Source organism: Leuciscus leuciscus, assembly GCF_965113295.1.
Source record: "Leuciscus leuciscus genome assembly, chromosome: 21".
NCBI classification, from domain to species: Eukaryota; Metazoa; Chordata; class Actinopteri; order Cypriniformes; family Leuciscidae; genus Leuciscus; species Leuciscus leuciscus.
In genome coordinates, this window is record NC_138745.1 from 10,870,436 (window position 1) to 10,886,145 (window position 15,710).

Here is a 15,710-nt window from a genome sequence, read left to right on the forward strand (position 1 = left end):
GATTTTGTTCGAGAACAGACAGGTTTGAGGACTTCAGGTTCAAAACTTCTTTGTTTCTCTGGATGAGTTTCTGTCAGAACTGGTTGGTCACAGAGCTTATTTTCTGCAATAATCCAAATCATGTAAAACTCCAATTGGGTTCAAGGTTTACACCAACTTCTTGTTTAGCCCACAAAAATACATCACTGCAGCACCTCATCTGCTCCCATCTGGCATTTCATCCCAGACAGCAACATAGTGTCAGCCCAGATCCGGCCCACATCTTGTACGCATTAAATCCACATACCAGAAGTGGCCCGGATCAGGGCCGACATTATGTTGCTGTCTGGGATTGGTGTATTAACTAATGGCAAGATTTTACAAAGTCTCCATTACCTATAACAGTATTCCAAAATAAAAAGTAGCCCAAGTAGCTACTGGATATTGGTTGACATTGTTTACACAACCCAGGTGACATCATTCAAAAAGGAAATATTTAATTAGCATCAATTTGAACTTTATATTTACTTTAATGAAGAAAAACAGGACACACTTACTTGTTATATCCACCTCTATCCTTTATTACGTTCAATCATACGTCAGCAGAGAATGAAGCGGCCTCCTGGCGACCGATACATTTATAACAGCACATTCACACTTCAATCAACACAAACATGCATTCACCTACCCGCTCACGTAAATGTGTACGATGTGTGCTTTTCTCATCCTCGCGCATACAATGTAACAGAAGTGGTGAATTGTCCCATCAAGGATACCGCAGTATCCCCATTAAGATCTAACTGTGCGGACACACGAAACCAAGCCATGTTCGGATTTGAGCTATCATACTGAAGAATTTATCAAAGTATATTAGCATGGATTATAAGTTAAGAGCAATTTAATTACTTTTATTAATACATCGAGCAGCCGCCACCCTCTGAGGCAGGACAGGACCAGGGTCCCTCTCACAAACGAGGGTCCCTGACACCAAGAGCTCAGTAGAACTACAAATGGAGGGCGTCATAATTACATCTGAAGTGCGTCTGTTTCTGCTCGTTTATGAATTTTGTTCAACAGTCCAGGAAGTTTGATATTGTTGCACCTTCATTCTATAAAAACTATACACAGAACAAAGTCCAACAATAACAGGAAAGAGTTAGTTATTGAAAAAGAGCGCCCAAACGGATGCATGATTGGTCATTGTTCACTTCAGTGAATGGTTTGGTATGGGGCTGGTTTATGATTTTGGGACAAGCGAGCCTCCTGTCAGATGCTTTAGTCCAGCTCAATGGGGCTGCTGTCCTCCTGAGCTTCCTCACCCTCCTCTTCCTCACCTGAGCCCATTAGGCTATTCAATAGGTTTCCTAACACAAAGAAAGCAAACCAGAATTTAGTCATTTTTAAATGTCTTCACAACATACCCTTGGATTAAACTGTGATATATAACTGGACATTTACACAAAAAACCTGGCCGATGATATTATGCGATAAAAGACTGCAAACACCGAACATACAAGTACTACAGTTCTAAGAAAAATTCCATTTCAACATAGTATATATATATTAACTACTTGCATGTGTGCTCCTTCATAATCTGGGTGCATAGGTGTTTCTGTAGTCAAACCGAGGCAGGGATGTTTCTTACCTAGCAAACCACCATATGATGACGACTGTTTAGGTGGCACTCCAAAGAACAGCTGTCCTATTCTATCCAGATACTGGGGTCAAGAGAACAACAATGTGTGTTATAAACATTAAAGAAGTCCAGACGTCTTATCTCATACAGAATCCAAATAAAAAATGTCTCTTTCTGAATAATGACTGCAACTTCTAACATATTTACTCTGTAATAACAATATAATTACATAGGACCCCGACTGAGAAGCACTGATGTAGACCGCTCACTAGGTCAGGAGCAGAGCTAGTGTTTCAGTCATTCTGTCTACCATTGAATCTCTAGGAACTGAGAAAGACTAAGAGAATTGCCAAAAAAGCTTGTTTTTGATGTTAAAGAGCGTTTTCAGTAACTTACCTCATTGTACATAGGGTCTCTCTTCAGTGATGGCTGATACTGCTCACATAACACTGTAAAGACAGTCAACTTCCCACTGGAAATTAAACCACATATAATCCAGAGGTTGTGTTAACCGTTTTGATCCATTATTTGTTAAAACACTGATGGATCATTTAAAATATCAGTTAAAGCTATTTGGTCTATTGCAGGGCTCTTCAAATCCAGTCCTTGGAGGGCCAGTGTCCTTCAGAAACAATCTCAATGTAACTCATCTCTCTGTAATTTACAAGTAATTCTGAACAACTATTGGCTTGTTCCCATGTGCTTGTTTTAGGGTTAGAGATAAACTCTGGCAGTGACCCTAATGGAACACTAACCCCCTCAAGATCTTCCACCAAGTCTACACTTTTGTGACGTAATGCCACTTTGACTGTTGGGTAAAAGTCTGCTGTGGAGCTCGATTCAGTGCAGGTTCGGCAAAAGTGAGCATTGAGGCCACATATCGGCCGCAAAGGGTGCACAAAAGGTATTCTCGTCGCTTCATAACATTACATTTGAACCACCGTAGTCACATGGACTATTTTAACAATGTCTTTTCTACCTTTCTGGGCCTTGAAAGTTGCAATGACGTTGCTGTCTATGGAGGGATCAGAAAGCTCTCGGATCAAAAATATCTTAATTTTTGTTCCGAAGATGAACGAAGGTCTTACTGGTTTGGAACAACATGTTGTGCGTAATTAATGACAGGATTTTTATTTTTGGGTGAACTAACCCTTTAACAGACATACGCACGAGGCAGCCATTGTACGTCCACAAGACCGCAAGTGCACACAAGGGGCTCTAAAAGCAGGACACTAGCCCTCCAGGACTGGGGTTGAAAAGCCTGGGTCTATTGTGTCTCCCTACTACCCATTCTGTACATTCCCACAGCAAAGGATGCTAACAAGCATTAGAAGTTAGGAAACATCATGTTTTAAATAGACTGGAAAAGATGCTCAAGTAAGAAGTTGGTTGGAGAAATTCATAGGACACTCTTTCTTTAAATAAGGTGACTAGATCTCAAAACCAAGATCTCTCTCTTTTTTTTTTTTTTATAGGAGAATAAGAATACACATTACGATAGAAGAATAAATAGAAAAGGCCAAGGACCAGCTACATAGCTCTTGGTAAGACTAAAATAGCTCATTATAGCAGTCACACTGATCTCAAACGTCGCAATACTTTTCCGGTGCATAAAAATAGAGCATGACAGAACTGTCAAAGTGTTTATTTGTAGAACACCCTCTGACACCTAAAATGTAGAGCATCCAAAAATAATGACAAGAGCCTGATGCTGAAATCAATAAGCATGAATTGCTTACCCATCCACAGCCAGCAGAAGGAACCACAGGAAATTGAGCAGAGGCTGCACAAATGGAGGGCCCTTCTCTAAAGATGGGTGCTTCTGTGTGTATGTGGTGAACACCACCAATGCGCTAGTCTTGTTTTTTAGACAAAGGAACCTGCAGTCAAGACAAGATGAGATGAGATATCTACCAATCATAATGAAAATAAAACAGGAATCAACATATATTTACCGAATATTATATTGACTATGAGACAAGCATGAAAATGTTTGCATCAAGTTTACTTGACTCGATGGGCAAGAAGTAGTTCATTCATCATACTCGTGCACTATTTTCCAATTATTCTAAATATTTCTCAATTATTCTAAATGATGTTCATATGATAGCTCTGTGTGAGGAACAGACCCAAACTTATGATGTTCCCTTTTGTTTTCGGGTCAATCAACATTGCGCAAGCAGCTGACACTATGGGAAACAGCTTTCTCCCAAAAACTGAAGCGCCAGTATAAAACACTGGCCAATGGCACCTAATTGATGTGGGCTTTTTGCCTATATATAGCTGTGCCGAAAGCCAATTTCTTCAGAATCTTTCTCCTTCAGCTATCGACTGCGCTTCATCTGATGAGGATGCCAAGATTGCTCTCAAATATCTGTTGCTTCAAATGGACCCTTTGTTTAAGGGACTTACCCAGCCATCCGATGGGCACAAGAGTTGCGCGTTCAAATTGGGCTGCACCCACACTGAAGCCGCTCTCAGTGAGACAGACTACACTCACAAACACGAGTTTCCACTGCACATGACAGCCGTTGGACCAGAAGTCATTCATTTCCAATGGAGAGTAGTACAGGAGTTGCTTGGAGTTCTGATCATATGCGTATGCGGAAACTTCGGATCTGATTTGAGCTTCGGATGCATTGACATTGTTTTACTTCTGTGGCTAGACCGTATGCGACCGAATGTGATGTGTTCTGAATCCAAACGCTCATAGCGTTAAGTTAGAATTACCAATATTTTAACACTTTAACATTATTTTGTAAACAATATTTCTGTAAAATGTTAATTATTTATTATTATTATTATTAATTATTTTATATTCATTAAATCAATATTAATGTTGATTAGCTCTATAAAACCTACTATGTTTTATTTATTGAGGGTAATTTGTTTTGTGTGGATATATTCATACAATGCATTACATTCATTAAAATCAGTAAGACTTCACAATAAGGTTCATTAGTTAACATTAATGTATTAACTAACATGAACTAACCATGAGCAATACATTTGTTACTGTATTTGTTCATCTTTGTTAATAAAAATAAAGCTGTTCATTATTAGTTCATGCTAACTAAAGTAGTTAACTAATGAACCTTATTGTAAACTGTTACCTTAAAATCATTTTACCACGGTGAATAAGCCGAGGTAACGATTGCATCACTACCAATTTTCCTGGTTGCATTCACACCACCAGTAAGAAATCTGAAGTGATGTAAGCCGCGCTTGTTGTTTTGACTTATTTAGACAGCGCGGAAGACCTTTATTTTGACAGTGCTGAGCCAGAGCCTGAGCATACAGTGCGCGCATTCTCCATGTTCATTAGTTTACAATCTGTCTAACAGTCCTGTCTAATACGATATTAGATGGAACTGTTATTCATAGAAAGTAGACAGTATATGAAAAGGTAGTAGCGTATGCCGTATGGTTTATGTCCAGTGTTGCTAGTTGAGCAGAAATACATAATCATGTTTGGCTTGGTCCCCTCAAAGTTGCGTTGGATTTTCTCCTTAGCGTAAAGGTTAAGAGGCCCATCTATCACGTTTTTCCATGTTCATAGAGTTAGTTTCTGAAGTAAATCTGTTTTTTTTTTTTTATGGCCAATGAGCGTACACTTAGGTCACTGGTAGTTCCTATTGTACTGGTTTAGACCCTACTCTGAAGTAGGAGCTAAATTAGTTCCTCCAAAAGGAGTTCCTAGAACTAAAATTATTCCTAGTTCCTGTGGTGCGAACACGCCAAAAAACGTGTACTTCTGCCAATAGTTCTACTTTTCTACTCTTTTCTACTCTTACTGGTTGGTAGGTGATCAGATACTTATGTCATGCAATAAAATTCAAATTAATTACTTAAAAATCATACAATGTTATTTTCTGGATTTTTGTTCTAGATTCCGTCACTCACAGTTGAAGAGTACCTATGATAAAAATTACAGACTTCTACATGCTTTGTAAGTGGGAAAACCTGCAAAATCGGCAGTGTATGAAATGAAAAGAAATGTTTCATCTGGAGTTACAGAACCACCATGTTCTTGTTTGCATGGACAACACTGAATTGTGGTGTGGACAAGCTGTCATGACAAGGAGAAGTCCCAGGAGTATGGAGACCAAGTGCAGAGACCGTAATGATGATTTAGAACATTTTCGCGAGAGTGGAGGTGGATCTGTTTGCCTCCGTGGAGAACATTCATTGCCCGATTTTCTGTTCAGTGTTGCATGCCTATCTGGGAGTGGGTGCACTGCCGCACAAATGCTTTTCCGGTGAAGATTTTGCATCTGGTCATTTAAAAAAAAAAAATAATTAAATAAAAAAAAAATACAGGGGCACTGGGAGACTGTCATGCTGATAGCAGATAGCACCGAAATGGCCCAGTCGCCTGTGGTTCCCAGTGATCGTGGAACTGCTTGCTGCAGCTCTGTGGTCCATAACACTGCAGAATATATGGCAGCTACAGCAGCAAAACATACCTGTAGCTGACCTTTCAGTTGGGAAAACTGCACATCTATGTTCAGTGCTTTAGCCAGTATAGGCTTTCTGAACAGCATTTTGTGTTATGGGGTTGCACTAACAGCATTCCAGTATTAAAATCAGTTCATCACACTGACTCGTGGATGCCATTTCATTGGCTTATAACTCTCAGGGCTTGCACTGCCCTTTTGGAGTAAGAACCCATTCTACCAGAGGAAGGGCTTCATCCTGGGCATTAGCAAATGTTGTGTCCATCTAAAGCCTTGTTTATACTCGACGCGTCCGCACGAGCACGAAGGTGCGCGCGGCAAAAATGACGTCATTGCGGTGTGAGCGGTCGTGCGCGTTGGGTTCGCAAGACCCAATTTCGCCTGGCGGTGTGCGCGACATTTTTTGTAACAACGCGCGTGGCGCCGCATCCGAAGATGAACGACTTCGAGCCGAATCTGGCCGAGCTCGAACTTCTCACCACACCGGCACCCAGTTAACAAATGAGCATACAATAGCATAAAAAGTATTTTTAATGAACATAAAGGTCCATGTTTAATAAAAATGTTCACGAAACTTAATGAAATGTTTAGTGAAATTAGAAAATATAAGAGATTGTTAATTTATTTATATTGTATACACATTCTCATATCCATATATTTTGTTTTATTGTCACTAGTAATAATCTCAGGGTTTACTGGGTTTTACACGATTCTTTTTGTAGTGTGGTATTGGTGGCCGTGTACTAAAATAAACATTGTCACGTACAGCTTCTTCTAACCGCTGATTCCTGATGGTTTAGAGGACAATTACTCTAGTCGCCCCCTATCGTTTCAAAGAATAGTACAACGGCGAGCGCGTTGAGTATAAACGCCTCGTCCGTTTGGGGAGGTGCGCGCAGTCTGCGGAGACTCGCGCTGCGGAGCCAGGCGAAAGTATAAACAAGGCTTAAGCGTGTGCATGGTGACAGGATGTCCTCACCTAATACTTTTGCAGGTTTTATAAACTAGATGCATCTTCTGTGCTTGGTGCTGAACAGCATTGGCCACCAAGAAGGATTTTTAAGATGTTTGCTCATGGTATGCACCATTATTTGGGTTGTATTGTATTTGCTTAGGTGCTGATGGACTCGACACTTAGCATAACTTAGAAAGACAGCAACGAGTCAGTGAATATTAATGATACATGCCAGTATTACTGTCATCAGTATCTCTTTAATGGTGAAGTGCTGGCTTTGACACTGCTTTTAATGAGGCTGTATGATACTGCTGATGGTGGTGTTGATATTTGTGTCATCACCACGATATTCTGTGATGGGTTGCCATTCACACAATAGGCAACAAGGTGACTTGTTGAGACTTTCCACTCAACAGCTCTGCTCTTGAGCTGGGCCAGTTCTTCACTGTAACACAGTGTAATTAAACACAGTTCTACTACAGAGTCAACTATCAACACAATGTTGAGTGAACCAAAATCGAAAGGGAACGTCTCGTTACTTACGTAATTGCGGTTCACTGAGATGAGGGAACAAGTCATTCCATACAATTATATGAGGCATGCTACGCCTCATTGCCTTCAGTCGAAAGATTCGGAGGAACTGGTGCTTGGACACCATTGGCCAGTGTTTTACACTGCCATTACTCAATAGGGCTTCAGTATCTTTGGAGAAAGTTGTTTCCTAAATGCGTCAACTACTGAGGCAAAGTAGCTCTCAAATCAAATATTATAGCGCATGAATGATGATTGCTCCTTATTGCACTAATGTCACAACATAAAACTTGAAATATCACATGTAAAGGCAACACAGCTGAACATAAGCGAACAACAGAAACCAAGATTTTTAAACTTAGTTGGGATTCCTCACTCAAAGCTATTGTATAGCTTTAGAAGCCCCAAAATATTGTGCATGGGTGCATATTTTGGAGCACCAGTCCCTATTAACTTCCATACACTGTATGGCAGAGTGGCTTGCACATTCTTTTCTTTCATTTCTCGTTCTGTAGTGGACCTGGTCTGGAAATGCATTGGGGTGAATAAATGATAATAGAATTTTCAGTTTCAGGAATTGACTATTCCTTTACAAGCTGATTTTACACTGAAACTCCAGAACTCACTGTAAGACGGCTTGTGCTACAAACATGTCCACCTCTCCATGAAATCCTCGTGCTGATGAATACTCCACCAGCATCTGTGCACAGCCCTCTCCATCAGACGAGTGCAGGAAATGATAGCGGGATTCACTGTAGTTTTGCTCTAGATGCAAACAAATAAATGATGCATGTTACACATTCTCAAAACAGCTGGTTGACCACTGATTGGATGATCATTGTCATGTGTCTGTTTTACCTTTCCACAACGTGAGTGCCAGCAGCTGGTGTAGTTTGGGGTGGCCCAACTTCCCCGACCCTCCTGATGACCACTTGATCGCTCTGGAGACAAATGCTACTCTCTCTGGTGAATTTGGGTCCATCCGGCTGAAGAGTTTAGTCAAATGCTCTAGAACACACACCAAGAATGTAATTACACAATTAAAAAGCCATAATGTAACTTCTGCAGATGAAAAGAACCCAAGGAGATTTGAACAATACTTCTATATAGGACTGAGCAATATTGGATATTTATCGTATTCTGTATTACTTTGTTTACAATATAAAATGAAACAATATTGTCAATATTTAGCAGGTTTTAATTTTGATCGATAATTTCGAAGATCACGGGCATCCAGTATGGTTTTCCGGCCTTGACCCTTACGCACAGAGATTGTTCCAGATTCTCTGAATCTTTGGATGATGATAACTTAAAACTCTTTGCAATTTTTCTCTGAGAAACTACTTTCTGATATTGCTCCACTATTTTTCACCGCAGCATTGGGGGAATTGGTGATCCTCTGCCCATCTTGACTTCTGAGAGACACTGCCACTCTGAGAGGCTCTTTTTATACCCAATGTTGCCAATTGACCTAATAAGTTGCAAATTGGTCCTCCAGCTGTTCCTTATATGTACATTTAACTTTTCCGGCCTCTTATTGCTACCTGTCCCAACTTTTTTGGAATGTGTAGCTCTCATGAAATCCAAAATGAGCCAATATTTGGCATTTCAAAATGTCTCACTTTCAACATTTGATATGTTATCTATATTCTATTGTGAATAAAATATAAGTTTATGAGATTTGTGTCCCAACTTTTTTGGAATCGGGTGTGTGTGTGTGTGTGTGTGTGTGTGTGTGTGTGTGTGTGTGTGTGTGTGTGTGTGTGTGTGTGTGTGTGTGTGTGTGTGTGTGTGTGTGTGTGTGTGTGTATATATATATATACACATACATACACACACACACACACACACACACACACACACACACTCACCTAAAGGATTATTAGGAACACCATACTAATACTGTGTTTGACCCCCTTTCGCCTTCAGAACTGCCTTAATTCTACGTGGCATTGATTCAACAAGGTGCTGAAAGCATTCTTTAGAAATGTTGGCCCATATTGATAGGATAGCATCTTGCAGTTGATGGAGATTTGTGGGATGCACATCCAGGGCATGAAGCTCCCGTTCCACCACATCCCAAAGATGCTCTATTGGGTTGAGATCTGGTGACTGTGGGGGCCATTTTAGTACAGTGAACTCATTGTCATGTTCAAGAAACCAATTTGAAATGATTCGAGCTTTGTGATATGGTGCATTATCCTGCTGGAAGTAGCCATCAGAGGATGGGTACATGGTGGTCATAAAGGGATGGACATGGTCAGAAACAATGCTCAGGTAGGCCGTGGCATTTAAACGATGCCCAATTGGCACTAAGGGGCCTAAAGTGTGCCAAGAAAACATCCCCCACACCATTACACCACCACCACCAGCCTGCACAGTGGTAACAAGGCATGATGGATCCATGTTCTCATTCTGTTTACGCCAAATTCTGACTCTACCATCTGAATGTCTCAACAGAAATCGAGAATTCCAGTCTTCAACTGTCCAATTTTGGTGAGCTCGTGCGAATTGTAGCCTCTTTTTCCTATTTGTAGTGGAGATGAGTGGTACCCGGTGGGGTCTTCTGCTGTTGTAGCCCATCCGCCTCAAGGTTGTGCGTGTTGTGGCTTCACAAATGCTTTGCTGCATTCCTCGATTGTAACGAGTGGTTATTTCAGTCAAAGTTGCTCTTCTATTAGCTTGAATCAGTCGGCCCATTCTCCTCTGACCTCTAGCATCAACAAGGCATTTTCGCCCACAGGACTGCCGCATACTGGATGTTTTTCCCTTTTCACACCATTCTTTGTAAACCCTAGAAATGGTTGTGCGTGAAAATCCCAGTTTCTGAGCAGATTGTGAAATACTCAGACCGGCCCGTCTGGCACCAACAACCATGCCACGCTCAAAATTGCTTAAATCACCTTTCTTTCCCATTCTGACATTCAGTTTGGAGTTCAGGAGATTGTCTTGACCAGGACCACACCCCTAAATGCATTGAAGCAACTGCCATGTGATTGGTTGATTAGATAATTGCATTAATGAGAAATTGAACAGGTGTTCCTAATAATCCTTTAGGTGAGTGTATATATATATATATATATATATATTTTTTTTTTTTATAATATGTAATGTCTTATTTAACTATATTCCCAATGTCATATGTTTACAAAGAGTACCACACATAACAGAGTGAATCATGCAAAGCTATTGCATTTAACAGCCTGGTGCTGCAGTACAATTAACTCATTGTTGACTATCATTTAACACATTTGTTTTAGCCTAAAAATGTATAAACATCCTGAATATTCAGAAAATTCAGCTCTAACTACATGTAAAGTAAAATATAACAACACCTCGAACTGTACAGTATTTGTCAAAATAACAATCACCAACATAATATGATTTTCAATAAACTCACCTAGTGTCTCATCATCTATTTTGGCCCCAGATTTCTCCAGGGACTCTAGTACCAGCATGGACAGATCTGCAGCACTGTTTTGCTGTTCAGGAAACACAGAAGGGGGAAAAGTCAGCTAAAAGCCAACTGTCTCAGTAACAACTGATCTGTTCAGAGCTTTAATGACATGATAAAGTATAGCCTCTAAATGAGCTATAGCAGTTGACAGAGGAACACATACCTGATTATAACTAAAGAAGAGCAAAGCTCCATTGTACATCAACTCTCTGGCCTCTGCATACTTCGCTTGTGACATGTACCTGTACCCAAAACAACATGCTATTATTAACATGATGTTTCTGTGGTCACACAGGGGTCATGGAACAAAGAACAATAATTCATCATTTTATTATGAATTAAACAAGAACTTATTAACAATAATACTTTTAAGTAAGCATGAAACGGAAGTTGCGATAGTCTTTTCTTCCCTATTATGACGTATAAGTGAAACGGCTCCTCAGACAAGAAAAAAAAAGTAGGGCTGGACTTTATTTTGTCCATGAAACCGTGTCTTATCATAAAAGCGTATGCAGTGATCCTCTTTATAATTACATTTCATGTTTTTTGTTTGTTTGTCTGAATGTTCCTCCATACAGGGGTTGGACAAGGGAACTGAAACACCTGGGGTGTATTCCAGAAAGCAGGTTAAGTGACATACCGGTTCCAAAAACGGAGGTAATTTTCAGAGTATGCAAGAAGACATAGCAACTCACTCCCTGAGCATAACCTACAGGTTCTGTTCCAGGGTTAGTTTACATCAGGTGTTCAGTGGCGCATGCGTGCCCTATTGATAAAACTCCAGTGGGCGTGACAGATTGTGCACAATATTATGTGTATATATATATATATGTTATATCTATGTTATATCAACATATAAAGCACTATAAAAACAAGTTTTTTTTTTTTACTTTTTCTATGCAAATAATGTATTTCTATAATAAAAAAAAATCATATAGGCTACCTTTCCTTTCAAGCAATGTGGAAGCGAAATGATTAAACAAAAATAAATAAATAAATAAATAAATAAGCCTTGTAATTTCATCGCTCTGTTGAGAATGTCTTGTGTGTTAACCGTGAACATACTCTGGGTTGGCTAAACTTTGACGGTAAGATAATCTTGCTTTCTGGAATACCCCCTTTGTTTTAGACAATCATTTATTAGTGTGGTGTAGGGCCTCCTTTTGCAGCCAATACAGCATCAATTTGACTTGGGAATGACTGATACAAGTCCTTCACAGTGGCCAGAAGGGATTTTGAGCCATTTCTCTTCCAGAACAGTGGCCAGGTCACTATAGTGAGGAAAATAAGTATTTGAACACCCTGCTATTTTGCAAGTTCTCCCACTTGGAAATCATGGAGGGGTCTGAAATTGTCATCGTAGGTGCATGTCCACTGTGAGAGACATAATCTAAAAAAAAAAAATCCAGAAATCACAATATATGATTTTTTAACTATTTATTTGTATGATACAGCTGCAAATAAGTATTTGAACACCTGTCTATCAGCTAGAATTCTGACCCTCAAAGACCTGTTAGTCTGCCTTTAAAATGTCCACCTCCACTCCATTTATTATCCTAAATTAGATGCACCTGTTTGAGGTCGTTAGCTGCATAAAGACACCTGTCCACCCCATACAATCAGTAAGAATCCAACTACTAACATGGCCAAGACCAAAGAACTGTCCAAAGACACTAGAGACTAAATTGTACACCTCCACAAGGCTGGAAAGGGCTACGGGGAAATTGCCAAGCAGCTTGGTGAAAAAAGGTCCACTGTTGGAGCAATCATTCGAAAATGGAAGAAGCTAAACATGACTGTCAATCTCCCTCGGACTGGGGCTCCATGCAAGATCTCACCTCGTGGGGTCTCAATGATCCTAAAAAAGGTGAGAAATCAGCCCAGAACTACACGGGAGGAACTGGTCAATGACCTGAAAAGAGCTGGGACCACCGTTTCCAAGGTTACTGTTGGTAATACACAAAGACGTCATGGTTTGAAATCATGCATGGCACGGAAGGTTCCCCTGCTTAAACCAGCACATGTCAAGGCCCGTCTTAAGTTTGCCAATGACCATTTGGATGATCCAGAGGAGTCATGGGAGAAAGTCATGTGGTCAGATGAGACTAAAATATAACTTTTTGGTCATAATTCCACTAACCGTGTTTGGAGGAAGAAGAATGATGAGTACCACCCCTAGAACACCATCCCTACTGTGAAGCATGGGGGTGGTAGCATCATGCTTTGGGGGTGTTTTTCTGCACATGGGACAGGGCGACTGCAGTGTATTAAGGAGAGAATGACCGGGGCCATGTATTGCGAGATTTTGGGGAACAACCTCCTTCCCTCAGTTAGAGCATTGAAGATGGGTCGAGGCTGGGTCTTCCAACATGACAATGACCCGAAGCACACAGCCAGGATAACCAAGGAATGGCTCTGTAAGAAGCATATCAAGGTTCTGGCGTGGCCTAGCCAGTCTCCAGACCTAAACCCAATAGAGAATCTTTGGAGGGAGCTCAAACTCCGTGTTTCTCAGCGACAGCCCAGAAACCTGACTGATCTAGAGAAGATCTGTGTGGAGGAGTGGGCCAAAATCCCTCCTGCAGTGTGTGCAAACCTGGTGAAAAACTACAGGAAACGTTTGACCTCTGTAATTGCAAACAAAGGCTACTGTACCAAATATTAACATTGATTTTCTCAGGTGTTCAAATACTTATTTGCAGCTGTATCATACAAATAAATAGTTAAAAAATCATACATTGTGATTTCTGGATTTTTATTTTTAGATTATGTCTCTCACAGTGGACATGCACCTACGATGACAATTTCAGACCCGTCCATGATTTCTAAGTGGGAGAACTTGCAAAATAGCAGGGTGTTCAAATACTTATTTTCCTCACTGTATGTGATGCTGGTGGAGGAAAACGTTTTCCGTTGACCAAAGTGTCACAAAAATATTTAGATCTGGTGACTATGCAGGCCATGGGAGACGTTCAACTTCACTTCACTTCAACAGGATTTTTTTGAGAAAAATTGTCGAATTACACTTTTAAACGCAAGTATTGGGTTTCAACTTACTCCAATATTGAATGATACAAAAGTAAAAAAAAATAAAAAAAATAAAAGCAGTTCAAATGTTGACATATCTTACTAAGATGCACTTATATAGGCTATGTATACAGAAATGGAAGGTGAACATATTTAGACAGTTTGTGAACCCCATTTTGTTTTCAGACATTTTAATATAACTTTCAAAAAAGTCTAGTACAAAATGCTACTGTCACTCATCAATGGCAGCTGTCACAGTTGCTAAGCGACAAGAACAGTCCTCTGTAGGCTAGACCGTCCCATTTAACAACTCACGGTCCGATCTTCGTGGCCTTTGAATTGGGACATAGCCTATATTGGCCAGTGTTTCATTGTCCAACCACTGTAGGTTGAAACTTATAAATACAATTAAATAAATAAAACTCAATGCCTTAGATAAACTTTTTAAGAGGCTTTTTTTTTTTCTCTTCATTATGATGTCAGTACAGTACAGTTGCATCACCCTTACATTTCTAATTTATTATCTGAAATGTGCAATCTTTCATACTGATGTTGATTGTCACTCAATAGTGAGTAGACGACATTTAGGCACCAAATAGAGGAACCTTCAAATTCAATGCCTATAAATGCCATCTTTGTAGACAGCACACTAGGTTGAGACCATGATGTCCAAAAGGTAGGCAGCTCGATGGACAGCAGGTCAAAAAAGGAAGGAAGAATGAATGACAGATAATGTTTTAAGAAATAATCTCTTTATAACAATTTCTTCATCACATTGGTCTACATTGTGGTCTAAATCTGATTATTTTAGACAGAGACTTTAAACTGAAATTTCACAATTCTGCCGGTTTAAAAGCTATATTGTTAAAACGCTTAAATTCAAAGAAATGTCCGAATTAATCTGATTGGCGTATAATATCACATTAATTTTGGTGTGGAACTATTATATCATAGTTTAATTGATACATTATCCAGATGGTGCAAATGTAAATCAACCTTGTTCTTTAGATTAGCATGTAGCTAAACAGGCTCACGCTGATATTTTGTCATGAATGACGTAGAAAACAGCCAATCAGAAATTAGATTTGACCCAATGGGCGAGACAGGATGAGCAGCTGGCCAATCAGCGTAACCGAGGAACGTACTCAATTGACAACAAGAAAGATCTGGAAGCGACTGGGCCCGGACTTATCATTATTACTCCGGCAAATAGCGATAAAGCTTACCTGAAGAATAATGTGCGGTACATCTGATGGGCCTCATAATAATCTCCTCTCTCCACACTGGCTCTCAGTTTGCCCTCCACTCGCTGTACTCCTCCGCGGTTCCTCGCGCTGGAGCTCTTCAGAGACTCCTGCTCCGACATGACTGCTCCGAACAACCAAACGCGATCACTGAGCCTTCAGAGTCGCCGTACTCACAATGACATATAATGGCATCCACAGACTGACGGATAGATATTTCTAATATATTTGTTTTCTCGTTTAAGAATCATCACAAGAAAAGACAACATACTTTTGGCACAATAGAGAGACACGCATACAAAATAAAAGATAAAGGTGGTCAATGGCCGAAATGTACATAAATAAAGATCTACGAACTACTGCAATCAATCAATCAATCAATAAAAAAAAAAGTAAACAAGTACCACCAAGTGGCTATACAAGG

General features: G+C 40.0%; 1 protein-coding gene across 1 annotated transcript; it reads right to left on the minus strand.

Annotated features, from left to right (window-relative positions):
* Positions 1-536: 536 nt before the first annotated feature.
* get4 (guided entry of tail-anchored proteins factor 4) lies at positions 537-15,443 on the minus strand. Its single transcript, XM_082152282.1, has 9 exons — positions 15,269-15,443; positions 11,179-11,257; positions 10,959-11,040; positions 8,417-8,566; positions 8,185-8,323; positions 3,355-3,495; positions 2,012-2,087; positions 1,625-1,697; positions 537-1,343 (listed from the first exon to the last, which is right to left on the minus strand). The coding sequence occupies exons 1-9, from the start codon at positions 15,406-15,408 to the stop codon at positions 1,255-1,257; spliced, it is 969 nt and encodes a 322-aa protein (XP_082008408.1). The 5' UTR covers positions 15,409-15,443; the 3' UTR covers positions 537-1,254.
* Between the last annotated feature and the right edge of the window lie 267 nt (positions 15,444-15,710).

What these genes read in the sequence shown, in the direction of transcription:
- get4 (XM_082152282.1), bottom strand. Translation starts at nt 15,408, where the DNA reads ATGTCGGAGCAGGAGTCTCTGAAGAGCTCCAGCGCGAGGAACCGCGGA. An exon ending in TACCGCACATTATTCTTCAG is followed by an intron (nt 11,258 to 15,268) that starts GTAAGCTTTATC and finishes TTTTGGGTACAG; the next exon opens with GTACATGTCACAAGCGAAGT. An exon ending in AATAGATGATGAGACACTAG is followed by an intron (nt 8,567 to 10,958) that starts GTGAGTTTATTG and finishes TGTGTGTTCTAG; the next exon opens with AGCATTTGACTAAACTCTTC.